The 22,905-nt window shown below is 46.7% G+C and overlaps 1 protein-coding gene across 1 annotated transcript in view; it reads right to left on the bottom strand.

Annotated features, from left to right (window-relative positions):
- The window catches only part of LOC145793789 (uncharacterized), a 48,765-nt gene extending 26,405 nt beyond the window's left edge, over window positions 1–22,360 (bottom strand). The window contains exons 1-3 of the mRNA XM_082876659.1: window positions 21,862–22,360; window positions 21,676–21,774; window positions 21,096–21,277 (exon numbers count right to left, since the gene is read on the bottom strand). Coding sequence (XP_082732785.1) covers window positions 21,096–21,277; window positions 21,676–21,774; window positions 21,862–22,239 — 659 coding nt within the window. The 5' untranslated portion in view covers window positions 22,240–22,360. The remainder of the gene's footprint in view (window positions 1–21,095; window positions 21,278–21,675; window positions 21,775–21,861) is intronic.
- Window positions 22,361–22,905: the final 545 nt, after the last annotated feature.

Genomic DNA, 22,905 nt, shown 5'->3' on the forward strand with positions numbered 1-22,905 from the left:
CACGGCATAATAAGCATGGAAAATAGCCAAGGCATGATCAATACACACTCTAACATGATGCTCCCTCAAGAGGCCAAAAAGGGTCCCTTTCAAGGACAACAAGGAGAGGGGGTGGCCCTCCCCTTTTGGAGACTTCAAGGCACCATCTCCGCCACTGAAATCCCTCAAGATTTCAGTGGTGAAGAGGCCCAAACACCAAAGTCTCGAAACTTGCACAAAATAGCACAAAAAGGAGCCTTACAAGGCTTAGAAGGGGTCAAACAAACCCAAACCACAAAACACTCTTAATAAACAATCGAGAGGGCTTTTGTATTATACAATAAGCATGAAAACAGCTCTAAGATGGGTAGAAAAGCAATGCAAAAATGGGGAATAAATGGACTAGTTTCTTACCCTTGAAGACCCCTTCAACAATGGTGCTCCAACAACTCCTTTTAGGTTGAAAACAACTCCAAAACTTCAAAACCAGCCTCTTAGAACCTCAGTAGCTAAGAGAAGGTGAAACACTATGTGTTTGTGTGCAATAGTAAGACACAAACACAATTTAACACACACAAGAGGGAGATATAGAGATAGAAAGTGTATGGATTCTAACCCTAGAACTCAAAACCCTAATATGGCTGTCTAAAAATGTCTAAAGTGTCTAACCTTAAAGCCAAGAGAGAAGACCCTCTCTTATAGAGCCTTTTGTCTTGTAAAGCTTACAAGACAAGCTTCTAAAGAGAGAGATCCCTCCATACACATGTATGGAGGGGAGCCAAATGCAAGACAGCTGTGATAAAATATCTGCAAAAGCAGATGCACAGTAGTCGGCCGGCCAAAGATGCCATTTTGGCAAAAGTTAGTGACGACCGGCAACAAATAGTGCCGACCGGCAATATAGATTGCCGATGGCTTCAAAAACCAGCCGGTGGCCTCTGGCCATGGCCGGTGGCATGTGGGGATGCCTCACAAGGCATTCCCTGCCCCTCCAAGGCAAAATGCAAGTGTTTGGTGCAAAACCAGACACTAAACAGTCAAGTTCGGAGATCCTGAGGCAAGGCGCGTAGCCGAGACCTCCGAGAACTCCAAACGAACACAAACATGGATAATCACCAAGTGTTCCAATGGTGACGTCCAAGTCTTGAAGACGGTCAAAAATGGGGTGTCTACAGTTGCCCCTCTTTGACAGAACTCGAAAGTCATAACAATGACGGGAGTGAATGTCAAAGCCCAGAGACGACCCATTTTTGACAAGGCCGAAGACTCAGACAAACATGCAAGACAAACATGATATGCGCCCGAAGGCAGGGGCAAAATGCAAGACAATGCACAGAGCCGGACATAACTTATGATCATGTAATATATACAAAACAATGTATAAATAATGCAAATGAAAATGAAAATGCAATGTAATTGAAACAATGCAAACTATATGCAAAGCGATTGAATCATGATCCAATCATGAGTGGTTCGAAATCACACCCATGTCAAATAGATTGATGGAGGTAACAAGTCTGTCTACCATAGAACGGTCAACTGAACTATGAGCAACGTAGACAGACACAAGAACAAGTATTGGGGGGGGGGGGAATTGACACAAGTGGGGAAACGACCCGCTGGAGAAAGGACAATGATCCTAATGCTGGATGCAAAAATTACACTACAATGCAATATATATATATATATGGATATACTGGGGAGGTGGCAATGGATATGGCACGCGGGCCAAACCAAATCTTGCCTAGGTAAGGCATGTACGCATACAAGCCATGTTTAACATAGAACGGTCTACTGAACTATGTTTCGACACGAGGAGTATGGGCACATACCAGACCAAGCTCAACATGGAAAGGCGCAAGCCATAGACAGGGGGCGATGCAGTGAATGCATGCGAATTACAATGCAATGGAATGGAAATGATATGATGGATAAGGCCTGCGGGCCAAACCAAATCTTGCCTAGGAAGGGCATGTACACGTACAAGCCGCGTCTAACATAGAACGGTCCACTGAACTATGCTTTGACACGAGAAGTATGGGCATATACCAGACCAAGCTCAACATGGAAAGGCGCAAGCCATAGATGGAAGGTGATGCAATAAATGCATGCAAATTATAATGCAATATCTATAAATATGCAATGGAATAGAAATGCAATACAATGGATATGGCCTGCGGGCCAAACCAAATCTTGCCTAGGAAGGGCATGTACACATACAAGCCGCGTCTAACATAGAACGGTCCACTAAACTATATTTTGACACGAGGAGTATGGGCACATACCAAACCAAGCTCAATCATGGAAAGGCACGAGCCGTAGATGGAAGGTGATGCAATAAATGCATGCAAATTATAATGCTATATCTACAAATATGCAATGGAATAGAAATGCAATACAATGGATATGGCCTGCGGGCCAAACCAAATCTTGCCTAGGAAGGGCATGTACACATACAAGCCGCGTCTAACATAGAACGGTCCACTGAACTATATTTTGACACGAGGAGTATGGGCACATACCAAACCAAGCTCAATCATGGAAAGGTGCGAGCCGTAAAGCTACAATGCAATATACGCTATATGCAATGGAATGGAAATGCAATATAATGGATATGGCCTGCGGGCCAAACCAAATCTTTGCCTAGGAAGGGCATATACACGTACAAGCCGCGTCTAACATAGAACGGTCCACTGAACTATGTTTCGACGTGAGAAGTATGGGCACATACCAGGCTAAGCTCAATCATGGAAAGGTGCAAGCCGTAAAGCTACAATGCAATATACACTATATGCAATGATGCATGACAATGCAACTATTTACGATGATGCATGACAATGCAACTATATTTTTGTTTTGTTTTTGTTTTTGAAATGCAAATGATGTATAAAATGTATGTTGCATGAAATGCGCGACAACACGCGGCTTAAGATATGTGTGGCAATGCCAACGGACTGTGCACGTCAATGCACTAAAGGTCTTGCACCTTCAGAGGATTTAAGGTCTCCTAAACCGTCGATATACCTGTGGCTTAAGACATGCATGGCAATGCAACCGAACCGCACACATCAAAGTGCCGAAGGTTTTGCACCTTCCAAGGATTTAAGGTCTCCTAGACCGTCGATATACCTATGGCTTAAGACATGCATGGCAATGCAACCGAACCGCACACATCAAAGTGCCGAAGGTTTTGCACCTTCCAAGGATTTAAGGTCTCCTAGACCGTCGAAATACCTGTGCGGTTCGTCTGGTTGCACCAGCCTCAAATGAACTGTACATACAATATCGTGCCTGCAAAGAAAACAAACTTAACAGGTACAATGTTCGTTAGCAACATGCATGACAATGCAAACGAAAGCAAGACAACGCAGGTCGCAAGGAATGTAAGACAATGCTAATGAGGCACGCATGCTAGTGCAAATGAGGCACACATGCCAATGCGAATGAGGCACGCGTGCCAATGCAAATGAGGCACACGTGCCAATGTAAATGAGGCACGATGCAAAATAATACAAATGAGACACGCATGCCTCATAAGATGCAAAATGATACAAATGAGACACGCATGCCTCATAGAAATGCAAAATGATACAAGTGTGACACGCATGCCACACGGGATGTAAAATGTAAATGAGACACGCATGCCTCAGGGAAATACAAAATGATGCAAGTGTGTCATGCATGCCACACGGAATGTAAAATGATGCAAATGAGACACGCATGCCTCATAGAAATGCAAAATGATGCAAATGAGACACGCATGCCTCATAGAAATGCAAAATGATGCAAATGAGACACGCATGCCTCATAAGAAATGCGAAATGATACAAATGAGACACGCATGCCTCATAAGATGCAAAATGATACAAGTGTGACACGCATGCCACACGGAATGTAAAATGTAAATGAGACACGCATGCCTCAGGGAAATGCAAAATGATGCAAGTGTGACACGCATGCCACACGGAATGTAAAATGTAAATGAGACACGCATGCCTCAGGGAAATGCAAAATGATGCAAGTGTGACACGCATGCCACACGGAATGTAAAATGTTGCGAACGGACTTAAATGCGTAACAACGCACATGTTTCGGAATGCATGACAATGCATGGTAAGGGAATGCACGGCAATGCGAACGATGCGCGAGGCGACGTATGTATTGAAATACATGACAATGCTTGTAATAAAAATGCGATGACAATGCATGAGAGATGTGCATGACAATGCAAGGGGTGCGTGTTACAACGCATATAGTATGTGCATAACAATGCTACTATGAGGCGCATGATAGCGCGATGTAATGCACCGAAATAGTGCGATGAATGCGTGCAACGCACACGGGGTAACTTTTGGATCTTGTAAAAGGCAAAAAGGATACCAAAGGATACAACATTGTATGAGTTGGAGTGCTACACACCGAAGACGCGGTCCGAGGTCAAAACGGAGGCCGGTTGAGCGTCAGAGATACACTTTCTTGCACTTTCTTGAGCTATGAAGACCAAAAACTACTCATATGGCCTAAACAAGGTTGTAGGAACACCACCGGCCGGGAGGGGAAGCCACCGGCTGTCCACTGGCTGCAAAATAATTTCATCGGCACAATATTCTGCCGGCCGGCACTAAATGTTGCCGACCGGCAAAAAGTTCCTGAGTCGGGGCAGATTCGACATTTCACCATGGGTGTTTTAAGATAGGGTTTCTAAACCCTATTTCTCACTTCTTCCTTCGCCGAAATTCCACACCCTCTCTCTCTAGAGTGTTTTCCTCTCTTCTTTTCTCCGTTTCTTCGCGTTCTACACCCGTTTCATCGTCGGATTCGCGATTTTCTTCGCGTTTCGGACATTTTCAACCGAACAAATATTTGTTTCGGTGCCTCTTTTGCCGTTCCCACCTTTTTTGGGGTTTGTTCCCCTCGCTTTCCTCTTGATTTCCGTACCCTTTTCACATCCCGCCCTTTTCGGCTATTTTCGACCTTCTCGGGAGTTGACTTTTCGGTTGACTTTCCATATTCTAGCCCGGTTTTCCTTCCTCCGGCTATTTTCTCATCATTCTTGACATGGTGGATGACATTCCCCGCGGTGGGACTCCCCCGGATCACGAGATGGATCCCGGGGTCGAGCTCCTACCCTTGAGCGAGTGCCCGTTCGACCTGGCGACCTACCGGCCGGCGATTCATGTTCTGCCCCCTGACGGACTGCGCCAGTTCAGGAGTTTCGAGACGCACATGCCACCCGAGCTATTACTGCGTGAGCCTACCTCCCACATGTCCTTCGACGCTTCCGAGGTAACTCTCTTTTCTCTGCTTTACTTTCTGCAATATAGGACACAAAACTGTCGTGGCTAGTTGTGCTCTTTAATTGCTTTAGCTCAGATACCCTGTATACTATAGTTGATTGTAAACATACGTGCAACTGATATCTTTTTAGGACTGACACCTGCACACACACTGCACTAGCCCTGAATCACCCAAACACACGGCGCTCACTGTATTTCGCTGCATACACACTGGTACCCAATATTTGCTTGAGTCTGAAAATATGCACACATGCTATACTGTACTGAACCACCCGAACACGCTTACGCATCACACGTTGTAGTTCACTGTAAGCACACCGGCACCCGGTATTTGTTTAAATCTATCAAAATTGCGCACATGCTACATCTGCTCTGAACCACCTGAACACGCTGACGCATCACACGTTGTAGTTCACTGTAAGCACACCGGCACCCGGTATTTGCTTGAATCTGTTAAACTTGCACACATGCTACATCTATATGCTTCTTAGAACTGCATTTTGAATGTTGCCTTGCGATTGTTGTTTTCTGTTTACAGGGAGATTCCCATACCATCCGTGGGTATGGGAACACCGGCGCCCGGGACTGGTATGCCGAGCTTCCCGATGCGGTCCGTCGCATAGTGGACCAGGCTGGTTTCGGCGCATTCTGCAGAGGACTCTCCAGGCTCACTACATACAGACCTCTTCTCGCTGCTCTGGTGGAGAGGTGGTGGGACACCATCGATTCATTCCATTTCTCCGCGGCAGGGAACATGACGATGACCCCTTACGATTTCTCGATGCTCACAGGCATCGGGGTAGGGGGTGATCCGATCCCCTTTGATACTGACATGGACGAGTGGACTGCCGCTCAGATCTATCTGCTGGGTGAGGTGCCACCTCTGGCGTGTCCTGGCTACGTCCGATATTCTTGGTTCGAGGTGCAGTTCCGGGTCCAGCCCACTCTTGTTGATGCAGCCCCGATGACTCCGGAGGCCGTGGAGAGGTACGCACGCAGCTTCCTCATGTTCTTGTTTGGGACGACCATTTTCGCCGACCGGGCGAACACCGTGCCTCTCTGCCTGCTCAGCGCACTGGTGGACGTCAGGCGGATCTTGCATTACGAATGGGGTGGCGCCGCTCTGGCCACTCTCTATGGGTATATAAGCTCAGCTTCCCGCGGCAGCGGACAGTTGCTCGGAGGCTACTGGCGGGCTTGGGAGGTATGTCTCTTCTTCGCTTTTCATTTCTGCTTTTCTATCTTTTCTGTACTCTGTACACTGCACACACTGTAGTCTGTTTTATACTTGCTGTATACTGTACATACGGCACACACATACACTCTGCTTTGCACTGACTGTACACTGCTCACACTGCACACTGTACACAATACACTGCACAACACACGGCCCTGCCATTTCTGCTTTTATTCTGTATTCTGCTTCATCTGATAGTCATATCGATGTTTTCTACAATTGTGGGTTTACGCCTACTTTCCCAGGCTTGCACCTGTGCCAGTCACGGAGACTCCTCTGGTCGTCCCTTTTTCGCATCGTTTTGACGGGAGATGCACCCAGAGGCCGCGAGAGACTTTTAGCTTCTTCCGCCGCTTCTTCGACACCATCACCCCCGCAGAGGTATGTTTTACTTGCAGTACATTTAAGCTTCGCCTTTCCACTGCATATTTCAATAACAGTAGATAACAAACTGTATTGCATTTTCAGATCACCTGGCAGCCTTGGGCTCCTTTGCCAGCCATGACGCGGGATCGGTTTGCCGGTGCCGATGAGACCTCGCGTTTCCAGATCTTACTGGAAGGCCCGATCTGTCGGGCTTGGTACCTGGGTGAGCGTTTCCTACGCCAGACCCTAGGGTTACCGGAGCAGATAGTCCCGGTTCACCCTCCTGAGGACATGAGGGAGACCGAGAGGCTCACTACCGAGCAGATGGCCGATTATATCATCGGTTGGGAGGCGACCCACTTTAGAGGCATCGGCGACTACCGAGAGTACGTGCAGACGTACATTATGCGGTCTCTGAGCGGCGGCCGTCGAGCTGAGGGAGCTAGGCCCGTGGCGCCAGCGGCTAGGGCAAGAGCGGGAGCTGGAGCAGGGGCTTCGAGGAGGGCCCGAGTCCGTGGCAGGGGCGGAGTTCAGGGAGGACGGGGGACCGGTTGGCCTGTTCTGCCTACTTCATTGACTTTCTGAGGGCAGGGTGGGCCGACCTATCAGATCCCCTTCGCCCCTCCGCCGGCTGATCACGAGTTTGTCGGTGTCCCCGACTTGCCTCTGGTATGTATTACTGCATTTTTTGTACAGTCATTTCATTTCAGTTTATTTGATATTCCACAGAATATTGATGTATCTGATATTTTTGCAGGCTTCCTCTGAGTACACCCGGCAATCATTAGAGATGAATGCCTCCATGATGGGGATGCTACAGCGGACCTTTGATCTCCTGGCCCTCTACAGCATTTCGGTATGTTCTTCTGATCACGGCCTCAAATCACTCACAAGCTGATTCACGCAATCTGATGCACGGCGTAACACCTGATACACTGATCTCACAGCGTCTGATACACTGCATACACTGCATTCTGCATTGTACTCTGCACTGATACACTACTCACGGCATTCATACATGGTACTCATACACCGCATTCTGCACTGATAAACTGCTCACAGCATTCTCACACTGTACACTGCATTCTGCACTGATACACTGCTCACAGCATTCTCGCACTGTACACTGCATTCTGCACTGATAAACTGTCCACAGCATTCACACACCGTACTCATACACTGCATTCTGCACTGATAAACTGTCCACAGTATACTGATGCATTTGCCTTTTGTGTACTTTTTCAGCCTCCCTTCCAGATTCCCGGGGTAGGAGGTGCTCCAGCTAGACCTTCCGTCCCCGCCCGAGGGAGAGATGAGGAGGGCAGAGTATTCCCGCGCACCAAGGCGGGGCACACTCGTATCGGGAGTAGTTCACGGGCTCCCGTTCCTGATGATGACGATGATGATGATGACGAGTCGGAGGCGGAGGCAGAGTCAGAGGCGGAGTCATCAAAGGAGGAGACCGGAGGCGGCACTAGCTCGGGCTCTGACGATGATGCTGATGATGCTCCTGGACCTTCGTCCAGGAAGAGGACTAGGACAGACCGATAGCCCTCAGAGTCGCTTGACATGGATGCAGATTTTTGCTGTTTTTCTTCTTTTTTGTACTTTTCCTTTTTGTTGGTAGTTAGATTACCTTGTACTGCCGTAGGCAGATTTTTGTTTTCCTCAAAACTTTGTACTTGAAAAAGATTATGAAATGAACAAATTTTTTGCTTAAAAAGTGTTACATTTACATATCTCATGTATTGCATCGCATCCCATCATGTTACACTTCAATGTAAATGGAATTGATCTGTGGTCTGGGTGTTGAACACTTGCATGGTAATAATTAGATAATTAAACAGCCAACAGCAAAATAGCCCAAGCAACCCACTGCCTGATTCTAGACACACAGCCCTTTACTCTGTTGGGGATTAATCTGCATACAGCCCATAACACAGCATTCGGTTCATTCTGCACACAGCAAATCCTGAGCGAACGGCCCAATTTGACAAGACGGAGCTCAAAGATGGAACCGGTTGGAGTTGAAGCAGGCTCAAATATAGAGAATGGCACAGCATTCTGAGTATAAACGATTTTTGAAATTAAATAAGGGTTTTTCAAACTGGGGTATCGAGCCTACAACTGAACACAGCGGGTAGGACTCAAACAAAAGGGTACACAACCTAAACATAACGAGCCACGCTCGAAAGAAACCTAAAGCAAAGGTTGAGGTAAACAAAACAAAAGATATGACATACAGACGCGTTAACGAAGGCGGGGGACCTCGGATTACGAGGAGCCAGTTCAATTTGGGTTTAGTTTCCCACCCTTTTCTCATTTGTGATTCTCACATCACTCGGCTTTCAAGCTCAGATTTTCTCTCAAAACCCTTTTCCTCACTTTTCTCTCAACTCACACCTCTCTATTCTTCATTCTCTCATTTTTCGTCCCTCCCCAAGGTGATTAATGAATGAATAGGGAGTTGCGGGTTCATGCTCGATGCCGTTAGCTCACAGCTATTTCTTCTGGTGGGTAGAGTGCCCTTCTGGCAAGTATGTTGACGACGGGGGGGATAGAACTCCTGGCTCAACTGTGCACTTAGTTCATCACTTTGACCATTTTTTCGTTTTGGTTTTCTACTAAAACAGTTTTGATCAAAATGAGAGTCGAATTTACGTACTTGTTCAATTTTTGATTTGAAAACCATGCAAGTCAGGCTGTAAGCACTGAAAATTTTTCCTTTTGGGTCCAAGAAAATGGTCCAGTTTTGGAAAATGGAACAATTTTCAAGAAAATAGTCAACCTTAGTAAAAATTTTCAAAAACTATTTTGCAAACAGTCAATGCTCAATGAGCATGGAACTTACTCTTTGAGATGCGCAACCTCGAATCGGAGGCAATGAAAAATTGCCCCTGGCTTGAAGGGGGGGATGGCAACGGAAAGTTGCCCCTGGCTTGAATGACGGCTCACGGCGACTCGTGGCAACGGAAAGTTGCCCCTTGTTTGGATGGTGCCGCAGCAGTTCGCAAACAGTCTTCATTGGTGGTGGTCGAACTCTTGGACACAGAGATGACGAAGGCGGTTACAACAGATATATGGACACAGTCGCCTTGGAGGGTGTTGGCGACTGGACTTTGGGATGAAATCGAGACCGTTGCATGGACTGAGACGCTATGAAAGCGTTGGGGGCTGGACTTCATGATGAAGTTGCCTACGTATCCCAAACACGGGAATCAAGCCTTACGTAGTTCCGGTTAAGGTACACTCGGGTATTTTAACCTTCACTTTTCAGGCTCTAACTTTTGCCAAGGCACCCGAGGCGGGTTTTTGACCTTGCGAGCTTCTTTTTATTTTCCTTTTTCTTCCTTGTTCATTTTTTTCTTTTCTTTTTTCGCATTTTTCTTTTCTTTTCTTTTCTTTTTTTGTATTTTTTTGCTTCTTTTTTTGTATTTTTTGCTTCTTTTTTTTCTGTATTTTTCTCTTACTCTAACTTTTGCCTAGGTCGCCCTTCCGGGTTTTCGGCCCAGCGAGCCTCTCAAAGGGTAAAAGTGTAACAAGTCCATGCCAAATGGTTTTTGAAGTTGAAGCCTCTCTGTGTCTAGGAGAACGGCTGTTGCAATGATTTGTAGAAGAATCCACCATGGTTGCTCCACGAGCTTCTTTTGGTGAGATCTAATCTTTTTGATTCGTCTTTGGTGCCTCTTGCTCGAGGGCTACTCCTGATCTGGCCATACAGACCTTGCATGACGTTTGACTGTTGAACTTTTTGAACGGGTTCGAGGTTCGAAAACGGACGGGTTGAATCTCGAGGCTGAGAGCGATCCTAGGTTGCACAATCTCAAGAGCGGTTCCACACTGGTCTTCACAGGGCTGTGTAAAACATTTTTTGAAAGTTTTTAAGAAAGCGACAAATCGCTCGCACCGAAGATAGTGTGTAACTAATCTGGATCAAGCCAGGATCCTTCTCAGTACTCACGCCGACAAGCATGATCTCATTCATAAAAAGGGTTAGCACGTCTCTCTTCCTCTTAAGATGATCAAAATTTTGCAAAACCCGAGGAATTCCCTCCTCATCGTTTTTATCACCGCAATGTTCAAAAAGGTTTGTTTGTGAAAAACTTAGGTTAATGCAATGAGTTTGGCGCGCAGGAGAGCAGGCGAGATGTACTGTCAGCCCGATCAAATCCTCTGGCACAACTAACTTACACTGAAAGCAAGCATGAAAGTGAGATAGCAACAGCTGTTTCATTCAGATTTGTTGGTGTAACTGGCCCCTCGGCAGGAACAGACTCAAAACAAAAACAGGTAATTACATGACAAAACGGTGTTCGGGATGACAACCCCAGAATCACCTGGTATTCTATACAAAGGGGACTGACTCGTTACAACAAGACAGACCCTTAAGCAAAAAGACTGACTCAAGACAAAGAGACAGACTCAAAACAAAAGACCGACTCGATACCCAAGCCAGAATTTACAAAGCTATCGTTCACAGATGCTCAAAAATGCATGCCAGACGCCACATTCAAAATAAACCAGATGCCGCCCGCAGGTGGTTCACCTTCTGATTACATACTTGCAGTATCTGTGTCCTCAAAATCCAATAACTAGGTGGTGACGGACTTGGCTGAGGTGGGCGGGAGGATAACCTCGTTGTCAATCAAATCTTGCACCTCATGACGGAGGCAGAAATAATTGTCGGTTGCATGGCCTGTCTGCTGGTGGTACGCGCAGTACTGAGCAGCATCATGCGTAGCGGGGAGATTCTTCGGGAGAGGCCGAGGCTCCAAGGGTTTAAGGTGCCCCCTCTCGGCAAGGATCTGAAGTGCCTTGGACAGAGGCATGTAGAGAGCATGAAAGGTCCTGTGCCCCCGGGGCAGGTACTTTGGAGTCTGAGCGCTCTTACCAAGCGAAAGGGTCAGCAGGCGCCACCTTAGCTTTCTGATCTTTCCCGGGTGCAGGGGCGGGAATAGGAGGAACTGTTCTGGCATGACGGGGCCCATCCTGATTTTCCGACTGTCTTGAACTACCCTCAGGTGGAGTGGGGAAAGCATCCTCCATAGTTTTTGCCACAACTGCAGATACCTGTTGCTTATTCATCCCCCCGGCTTTCAAAGCCTCGACTGCCCACAGCAGTTGTTCAATGGGATCAGCATCTGCCTTCATTTTGTCTTTTCCTCTGGCCTCAGCCTGATCGAGGGTTCAGGTTGATGTTGATATGTCATTGCCGTAGCTGGAGGCCATCTCCGGTTGGCTAAGTTCGATCACAATTCGCCCCAACAGCGGGGGCTCCTGGGGTACAAAACTCCCGGCATATGGTGCGGCTGGAGGTGAAGCTGACATTCCGTAGGCGAGATCCGCCACAGACCTCTGGAGATCACCTATCATCCCCATTAGTTCAAATGTAGTAGGCTCGCGAGCCTGGTATAGCTGGGGGGACCAAACCGGGTGCGCAACAGGCGACCTGGGTGTATGTGGCATATCAATGTTGGTCTCACTTTGCAGGGTGATCCCTTGCTCTAATGCAGCCGTCATAACCACGATCTCTTCTAAATTCTGTGTCATCATAAGTTCTGCCTCAGCAAAGGGGGAGCACTAGCTATTCTGTACCAGCTGTCTGAACCCCCTAAAAGAGACAACAAACAGCATTTCAGCCCGAACAGATCAAACACAGGTGTGTAGACACCCCATTTTTGACCGTCCTCAAGACTTGGACGTCACCGTTTGAACACTCGGTGATTATCCATGTTTGTGTTCGTTTGGAGTTCCCGGAGGTCTCGGCTACTCGCCATGCCTCAGGATCTCCGAACTTGACCGTTTTGTGTCTGGTTTTGCACCAAACACTTGTGTTTTGCCTTGGAGGGGCAGGGAATGCCTTGTGAGGCATCCCCACACACCACCGGCAGTGGCTAGAGGCCACCGGCTGGTTTTTGTTGCCATCGGCAACGTATATTACCGGTCGGCACTTCTTGTTGCCGGTCGGCACTCACTTTTGCCAAAATGGCATCTTTGGCCGGCTGACTACTGTGCATCTGCTTTTGCAGATATTTTATCACAGCTGTCTTGCTTTGGCTCCCCTCCATACACGTGTATGGAGGGATCTCTCTCTTTAGAAGCTTGTCTTGTAAGCTTTACAAGACAAAAAGGCTCTTTAAGAGAGAGTCTTCTCTCTTGGCCTTAGGGTGAGACACTTGAGAGACTTAAGATATTTTTAGACAGCCATTTTTAGGGTTTTGAGTTCTAGGGTTAGAAACCATACACTTTCTATCTCTATATCTCCCTCTTGTGTGTGTTAAAGTGCATTTGTGTCTTACTATTGCACACAAACACATAGTGTTTCACCTTCCCTTAGCTACTGAGGTCCTAAGAGGTTGGTTTTGAAGTTTTGGAGCTGTTTTCAACCTAGAAGGAGCTGTTGGAGCACCATTGTTGAAGGGGTCTTCAAGGGTAACAATTTTGCCTCCTTATTCCCCAATCTTGCATTGTATTTCTACCTATCTTAAAATCGTTTTTGAGCTTGGTATATAATACAAAAAATTTCTGTTTTTAGGCCCTCTTGATTGTTCATTAAGAGTGTTTTGTGGTTTGGAGGTGTTTGACCCCTCTTAGGCCTTGAAAGGCCCCATTTTGTGCTATTTTGAGTGAGTTTCGAGACTTTGGTGTTTGGGCCTCTTCACCACTGAAATCTTGAGGGATTTCAGTGGTGGAGATGGTGCCTTGAAGTCTCCAAAAGGGGAGGGCCACCCCCTCTCCTTGTTGTCCTTGAAACGGACCCTTTTTGGCCTCTTGAGAGAGCACCATGTTAGAATGTGTATTGATCATATCTTGGCTGTTTTCCATGCTTATTATGCCATGATATAACCTTGTGGTGTGTTGGTTTTGGTACACCATGCATGCTTAGCATACCTACCATGTAATGCCATGTTATTGCCTTAATATGCCTTAGGTTGTTAGCCTTTGTTCGAGCATGTTTTAGGTCTAGTTTCGTGAAGCTTGTGTGCTTATTTTGCCATGCCAGAGGTCTGTCCATAGTTGTTTGGGTCGGATTTGGCATGCTTAGTATAGCTCCTTTGCATTCTGGCTTGTTGGCCCTAAGTGTATGAACGTATAGCATGACATTCTTGCATCGATTTAGTGGTTTGGGACTATCCACCATGTTATTTCCGTCCACTTATCATGCTCATATGCTTGCATTTCATGACCCTTTTGATGTTTCAAGAATTGATGTTTCATGCTTCATGTTTATGCCATTGTGTATGCCTCTAAGATTAGGTCATTTGGATGCCATCTAAGTGGTTCTTAAAGCTTACTTTTGCATGATTTGGGGCTTTTTTGATTCAATTTGGTCGTTTGCATCATGAGTCACTTGGTCATGTTTTAGGTCCTTAGGTTTGGACTCATGCATAGCTTGCATTGGTAGGTTAATTTGACATCATTTCCTACATGTTTTCAAGGCTTATAATGCATGTCATATGTCCATGATCATTCCCTTCTAAGTGTGCTTAGAAGTAGTCTTTTGATGCTTAAGCATTTAGGCCTTAACATGTGCATGTGTGTATGTGTTTAGTCCTTTGTTTTGGTCATTTTGGCCATTGTTTTAGGCCTAATTAGAGTTGCCTAAATCATGTGTAAGTCCACCTTTCTATCAATTTGCATTACCTCATGTTTGCTTGTATGCTTACATAAGTGTCTTGCCATGACATGTTGCATCCTTAGCTTGCATGCCTAGGTTGCATTGCATCTTGCATGCATGCCTTATTCCTTGACTTGGTGATAGGAATTGGGCCTTGGTTTGTTTGTATGGTTTTCATTTCATTTGACATGAAAGTTGCACACTTGATTCTTTGGGCCATCATGCATGGAAATGCGTGATTGGTGGTCCGAGAATCGAGACACATGCCCCTTTGAGTCACAAACATGATAGAGGGCATGATTGGTGCATACATTGTTTGAATTGTATTTCCATGCAAGTTCTGTCCTCTGTTGCTATGAGTTGCAGGTTCTGCAGGCATTCTTTGCCGACCGGCAGTGTACATTGCCGACCGGCAATTATTCCTCGGCCGATAGCTTCATTTTGTGCCGGTGACCACATGCCACTGCCGGTGGAAATTCTATTTAGCCGGTGGTGATCTCCAGTATCCAGAGGAGCATCTTTGAGACTTTGGCAGTCTTCAGAGGGGCAGAGCAGGGAAAACAGAGGCAGACTATGCATGGCGGTGCACTTCCGAGCAAGACTCGAGCACGCGTTGCATCTGGCCCTCCTCCCGAGGCGGTTTACTGCTTTTCCTAGCTTAATTAGTTTGACTAGCTGATTAGGAAATTTGTAATATTTAATTAGCTTGCGTAGTTAATTAATTTGTATTATTTATTTGGTCCCTCCGAGCGAGGGCAAATCTGTAATAAGTGTGGGTGAGTGTGTGTATGTCTTCCAATCCCCACTTTTTTCTTCCCTTTTATTTACCTGCTTATAATGGTAGACTAGGGCATATTTAAAATTAGCATACCTTATGTAATGCATGCGTGCATTCATACATTTGTCCTGCATGCACCGGGCTCGGTACATCATGCTAACTGCATTTGTATTTCAAATTCCAAATTGAATACGTGCATCAATTGGTTGTATTTCACATGCCATGTTTAGGTTAGCCGAGCCTACTCTAATTGCATCTTGCATGTGTTGCATTAGTCAACTTGACATGAACTAGGACACGCATGTTTGCTAACTAGTTTTTTTTTTGTTTTGGCACGGAGTACGATGTAAGTATTTATGCTTTAGCATACCGCATGCGTGTGAGTGTTGCCATGACAGTATGTTTGCCATGCGGCTAGATGCTTATATGAGATAAACCTTTTGAATGCCCGTGGGTGAAGGTTGGATTGTTTGAGTTGGAAAAACTCGTTGAAATCCGTGTTTTAGCCTACTTGCGAGTAGCAAATTCTAAAGCGCTTTTCAAAACAAACGGATATGCAATGTTTCTTTCCAAATTAGGCAATCTAGTCTATACTTGTTTGCTGTGCGCATAACATAGTAATTCTAGGCTAACAATTGGAATAAGAATACATAAAGTTTTCAAAAACGGATATCACGGTTAGTAGAGGCCGATCTTCGGATCGAGCGAGAGGGGGTGCTCATAGCTGACCTTCCCCAATCGTACCCTAGCTCCCGAGCCGAGGCAACTCTAGTGATGACGGACATGTGGCCTTCGGCACCGAGTCAGGGTTTCCTAAATTCCCCCCATAAAAAAATATTTAGGTGGCGACTCTGTATCTGGCAAAGTAGTCCATGTTTGGCACTTCTTTCCTAAAATCTGTTTTCTCAAAACGATTTGCCAGATTTGGACTCTTTGGTTCAGATTTAGAACCGTGACACAAATCGAGTCCGAACTGTAGCGGGGTCCCTCGCGGGACGTGTTACAGTTTCTGGCGACTCTGCTGGGGATTTAGAGAGCTTGACTCGAACTCGTGATATCCTATTTTGATTACACTTATGTGTTTCTTTGCATTGCATGTGCATTGGTGCGCCTAGGAACACGATGTTTGCCATCTGCCATTCCTGAACGGTTTGCCGGAGGCTTGTCTTGTCAAGGCATGACCATAAGGCTGACCGGTTATGGGCTCTGACAGTATGGGAACACAAACCCCGGTTTTACCGAGGCACCCTCTTCGACCATTCGACCTAGTGCATATTCGGATCCATAGTGACCATCCCAAGTTAGGACAGGTTGCTTACCCGATGATAGGTTGTTTGAAAACCGCTGCGTGCATAGTGGAACCCTAGCTCCTGACAAAATAGGACAGGGAAACCCTACCCCAACATAGTGGTGTTTTGGTTCTCTTTACTTGCTATGTGCTTTTAGAATGTATTTCTACAGGGAAAGTATATATCAGTTTGCAAGTTTGAGTATCAGACCTGAGGGCACTAGTATCAGTGTCAGTTATGAGAATCAGTTATCTGTGGGTATCGGGTTCACTTTTTGGGGACAGTGATTTCTGGGAACAGTGATCAGCAGTAGAGTACAGTTGTTCAGCTACACCCGTGTTTGATCTGTTTGGGCTGAAATGCTGTTTGTTGTCTCTTTCAAGGTTCGGACAGCTAGTACAGAATAGCTAGTGCTCTCCCTCGCCGAGGCAGGGCTTATGATGATGCAGAATTCAGAAGAGATCGTAGTTATGACGGCTGCATTGGAGCAGGGGATCACTCTGCAAAGTGAGGCCAACACTGATGTGTCACATCCACCCAGGTGGCCTGTTGCGTACCCGGTTTGGGCCCCCCAGCTATACCAGGCTCGCGAGCTTACTACATTCGAACTGATGGGGATGATAGGTGATCTCCAGAGGTCTGTGGCGGATCTCGCCTATAGAATGTCAGCTTCACCTCCAGCCGCACCGTATGCCGGGAGTTTTGTGCCCCAGGAGCCCCCGTTGTTGGGGCGAATTGTGATCGAACTTAGCCAACCGGAGATGGCCTCCAACTATGGTAATGACATATCAACATCAACCCAAACCCTCGATCAGGCTGAGGCCAGAGGAAAAGACAAAATGAAGGCAGATGCCGATCCCATTGAACAACTGCTGTGGGCAGTCGAGGCTTTGAAAGCCGGGAGGATGAACAAGCAACAAATATCCGCTGTTGTGGCAAAAACTGTGGAGGATGCTTTCCCCACTCCACCTGAGGGTAGTTCCAGCCAGTCAGAAAATCGGGATAGGCCCCGTCATGCCAGAACAGTTCCTCCTGTTCCCGCCCCTACACCCGGGAAAGATCAGAAAGCTAAGGCGGCGCCTGCCGACCCTTTCGCCTGTGCAGCTAGTAAGAGCGCTCAGACTCCAAAGTACCTGCCCCGGGGGCGCAGGACTTTTCATGCTCTCTACATGCCTTTGTCCAAGGCACTTCAGATCCTTGCCGAGAGGGGGCACCTTAAACCCTTGGAGCCTCGGCCTCTCCCGAAGAATCTCCTCACTACGCATGATGCTGCTCAGTACTGCGCGTACCACCAGCAGACGGGCCATGCTACCGACAATTGCTTCCGCCTCCGTCATGAGGTGCAAGATTTGATTGACAACGAGGTTATCCTCCCGCCCACCTCAGCCAAGTCCATTACTACCCAGTTATTGGATTTTGAGGATACAGATACTGCAAGTATGTAATCAGAAGGTGAACCACCTGCGGGCGGCATCTGGATGTATTTTGAATGTGGCGTCTGGCACGCGTTTTTGAGTGGCTGTGAACGCTAGCTTTGTAAATTCTGGCTTGGGTATCGAGTCAGTCTTTTGTTTTGAGTCTGTCTCTTTGTCTTGAGTCAGTCTTTTTGCTTAAAGGTCAATCTTGTTGTAGCGAGTCAGTCCCCTTTGTATAGAATACCAGGTGATTCCGGGGTTGTTGCCTCGAACACCGTTTTGTCTTGTAATTACCTGTTTTTGTTTTTGAGTCTGTTTCTACCAAGGGGCCAGTTACACCAACAAATCTGAATGAAACAGCTGTTGCTATCTCACTTTCATGCTTGCTTTCAGTTTAAGTGCCAGAGAATTTGATTGGGCTGACAGTACATCTCGCCTGCTCTCCTGAGCGCCAAACTCGTTGCATTAACCTAAGTTTTTCAAAAACCTCTTTTCAGCACTGCGGTGATAAAAACGAAGAGGAAGGAATTCCTCGGGATTTGTAAAATTTTGATCAATTTGAGAGAAAGAGTGGCGTGCTAAGCCCTTAATAAATGAAATCATGCTTGTCGGCGTGAGTACTGGGAAGGACCCTGGCTTGATCCAGATTGGTTCCACACTATCTTCGGCACGAGCGATTTGTCGCTTTCTTAAAAACTTTCAAAAACAAATGTTTTACACGGCCCTGTGAAGACCTGTGTGGAATCGCTCTTGAGATCGCGTAGCCTAGGATCGCTCTCAGCCTCAAGATTTAACCCGTTTGTTTTCAAACCTTGAACTCATTCAGAACTTTCAACGGTCAAACGTCATGCAAGGTCTGTATGGCCAGATCAGGAGCAGCCCTCGGACAAGAGGCGCCGAAATTGAATCAAAAGATCAGATCTCACCAGAAGGAGCTCGTGGAACAGCCATGATGGATTCTTCTGCAAATCAGTGCAACAACCGTCCTCCTAGACACGGAGAGACTTCAACTTCAAAAACCATTTGGCATGGACTTGTTACACTTTTACCCTTTGAGAGGTTCGCTGGGCCGAAAACCCGGAAGGGCGACCCAAGCAAAAGTTAGAGCAAGAGAAAAATACAAAAAAAAAAGCAGAAAGCAAAAAAAGAAACAAAAAAGAAAAGAAGAAAAGGAAAAAATGCGGAAAAGAAGAAAAGGCAAAGAAATCAAAAAAGAAAATGAAAAGAAGCTCGCAAGGTCGAAAACCCGCATCGGGCGCCTTGGCAAAAGTTAGAGCCTGAAAAGTGAAGGTTAAAATACCCGAGTGTACCTTAACCGGAACTACGTAAGGCTTGATTCCCATGTTTGGGATACGTAGGCAACTTCATCATGAAGTCCAGCCCCCAACGCTTTCATAGCGTCTCAGTCCATGCAATGGTTTCGACTCCACCCCAAAAGTCCAGTCGCCAACGCTTCCAAGGTGACTGTGTCCATATATTTGTTATAACCATCTTCGTCATCTCAGTGTCCAAGAGTTCGACCACCACCAATGAAGACTGTTTGCGGACTGCTGCGGCACCATCCAAACAAGGGGCAACTTTCCGTTGCCATCCACCCCCTTTAAGCCAGGGCAATTTTCCATTGCCTCCGATCCGAGGTTGCGCATCTCAAAGAGTAAGTTCCATGCTCGTTGAGCATTGACTGTTTGTAAAATAGTTTTTGAAAATTTTTACTGAGGTTGACTATTTTCTCGAAAACTATTCCATTTTCCAAAACTGGACCTTTGTTTGGGACCCAAAAAGGAAAATTTTCAGTGCTTACAGCCTGACTTGCATGCTTTTCAAATCAAAAATCGAACAAGTACGTTAATCTGACTCTCATTTTGATCAAAACTGTTTTAGTAGAAGCAAAAACAAAGAATGGTTAAAGTGATGAACTAAGGGCACAGTTGAGCCAGGCGCTCTGTTCCCCCCCCGTCGTCAACATACTTGCCAGAAGGGCACTCTACCCACCAGAAGAAATAGCCGTGAGCTAACGGCATTGGGCATGAACCTGCAACTTCCTATTCATTCATCAATCACCCCGGGGAGGGATGAAAAATTAGAGAATGAAGAATAGAGAGGTGTGAGTTAAGAGAAAAGTGAGGAAAAGGGTTTTGAGAGAAAATCCGAGCTTGAGAGTCGAGTGATGTGAGAATCACAAATCAGAAAGGGTGGGAAACAATGCCCAGAGAAACTGGCTCCTCATGATCTGAGGTCCCCTGTCCTCATCAACGCGTCTGTATGTCGTGTCTTTTGTTTTGTTTACCTCAACCTGTGTTTTAGGTCTTTTCCGAGCGTGTCTCGTTGTGTTTAGGTCGTGCACCCTTTTGTTTGAGTCCTCCCCGCTATGTTCAGTTGTAGGCTCGATACCCCGATTTGAAAAATCCTTATTTAAAATTCAAAAATCGTTTATGCTCAGAATGCTGTACCATTCTCTACATTTGGGCGAACCAAAAGAAGGAAGGGAAAATTTGGGGCATCCGAGCATGTTTCAACCCTAGCCGGTTTCACCTTTGAAGGTCGTCTTGTCAGATTGGGCTGTTTTGTTTAAAGTTTGCTGAGTGCAGAATGAACTGAATGCTGTGTTATGGGCTGTATGCAGATTAATCCCCAACAGAGTAAGGGCTGTGTGTCCAGAATCAGGCAGTGGGTTGCTTGGTTTATTTTGCTGTTGGCTGTTTAGTTATCTGATTACCACAGTGCAAGTGTTCAACATTCAGACCACAGTTCAATTTCATTTACATTGAGGTGTAACATCATGGGATGCAATGCAATACATGAGCTATGTAAATGTAACACTTTTTTTAAGTAATAAAAAAATTTGTTCATTTCATAATCTTTTTCAAGTACAAAGTTTTGAGGAAAACAAAAATTCGCCTGCGGCAGTACAAAGTATCCTGACTAGCAAACCAAAAGGAAAAATACAAGAAAGAAGAAAAACAACAAAATCTGTATCCGTGTCCATCGACTCCGAGGGCTATCAGTCTGTCCTGGTCCTCTTCCTGGACAAGGGTCCAGGAGCATCATCAGCATCGTCGTCAGAGCCTGAGCTAGTGCCGCCTCCGGTCTCCTCCTCTGATGACTCCGCCTCCGACTCTGCCTCCGCCTCTGACTCGTCATCCTCGTCATCGTCAGGGACGGGAGCCCGCGAACTACTCCCAGCATAAGTGTGCCCCGCCTTAGTGCAGGGGAATACTCGGCCCTCCTCATCTCTCCCTCGGGCAGGGACGGAAGTTCCAGCTGGAGCACCTCCTGCCCCGGGAATCTGGAAAGGAGGCTGAAAAGTACACAAAAGGCAAATACATCAGTATACTGTGAGCAGTTTATCAGTGCAGAATGCAGTGTATGAGTACAGTGTGAATGCCGTGAACAGTTTATCAGTGAAGAATGCAGTGTATGAGTACAGTGTGTGAATGTCGTGAGCAGTTTATCAGTGCAGAATGCAGTGTATGAGTACAGTGTGTGAATGCCGTGAGCAGTTTATCAGTGCAGAATGCAATGTATGAGTACAGTGTGTGAATGCCGTGGGCAGTTTATCAGTGCAGAGTACAGTGCAGAATGCAGTATGTGCAGTGTATCAGACGCTGTGAGATCAGTGTATCAGATATTGTGCCGTGCATCAGATTACGTGAATCAGCTTGTGAGTGATTTGAGGCCGTGATCAGGAAGACATACCGGAATGCTGTAGAGGGCCAGGAGATCAAAGGTCCGCTGCAACATCCCCATCATGGAGGCATTCATCTCCAATGACTGCCGGGTGTACTCAGAAGAAGCCTGCAAAAATATCAGATGCATCAGTATTCTGTGGAATATCAAATAAACTGAAATGAAATGACTGTGTAAAAACGCAGTAATACATACCGGAGGCAAGTCGGGGACACCGACAAACTCGTGATCAGCCGGCGGAGGGGCAAAGGGGATCTGATAGGTCGCCCCACCCTGCCCTCGGAAAGTCAATGAAGCGGGCAGAACAGGCCAACCGGTCCCCCGTCCCTCCTGAACTCCGCCCCTGCCACGGACTCGGGCCCTCCTCGAAGCTCCAGCTCCAGCTCTCGCTCCTGGCCTCGTCGCTGGCACCGCAGGCCTAGCTCCCTCAACTCGACGGCCGCCGCTCAGAGGCCGCATAAGGTACGTCTGCACGTACTCTCGGTAGTCGCCGATACCTCTGAAGCGGGTCGCCTCCCAACCGATGGTGTAATCGTCCATCTGCTCAGTGGTGAGCCTCTCGGTCTCCCTCATATCCTCGGGAGGGTGAACCGGGACTATCTGCTCCTGTAATCCTAGGGTCTGGCGCAAGAAACGCTCACCCAGGTACCAACCCCGACAGACTGGGCCCTCCAACAAGATCCGGAAACGCGAGGTCTCATTGGCACCGGCAAACCGATCCCGCGTCACGGTTGGCAAAGGAGCCCAAGGCTGCCAGGTGATCTGAAAATGCAATGCAGTTTGTTATCTACTGTTATTGAAATATGTAGTGGAAAGGCGAAGCTTAAATGAACTGCAAGTAAAACATACCTCCGCGGGGGTGATGGTGTCAAAGAAGCGGCGGAAGAAGCTGAAAGTCTCTCGCGGCCTCTGGGTGCATCTCCCGTCAAAGCAGCGCAAAAAAGGGACGACCAGAGGGGTCTCCGTGACTGGCACGGGTGTGAGCCTAGGAAAGTAGGCGTAAACCCACAACTGCAGAGAAAACATCAATATGATTATCAGATAAAGCAGAATATAGGGTAAAAGCAGAATTGGCAGAGCCATGTGTTGTGCAGTGTATTGTGCAGAGTGTGCCGTGTGTACAGTAAACAGCAAGTATAAAGCAAACTACAGTGTGTGCAGTGTACAGAGTACAGAAAATATAGAATAAAAATGAAAAGCGGAGAAGAAACGCACCTCCCAGACCCACCAGTAGCCTCC

The sequence above is a fragment of the Camellia sinensis genome, chromosome 6 (genome assembly GCF_055761805.1).
Source record: "Camellia sinensis isolate YWXY chromosome 6, ASM5576180v1, whole genome shotgun sequence".
NCBI lineage: Eukaryota > Viridiplantae > Streptophyta > Magnoliopsida > Ericales > Theaceae > Camellia > Camellia sinensis.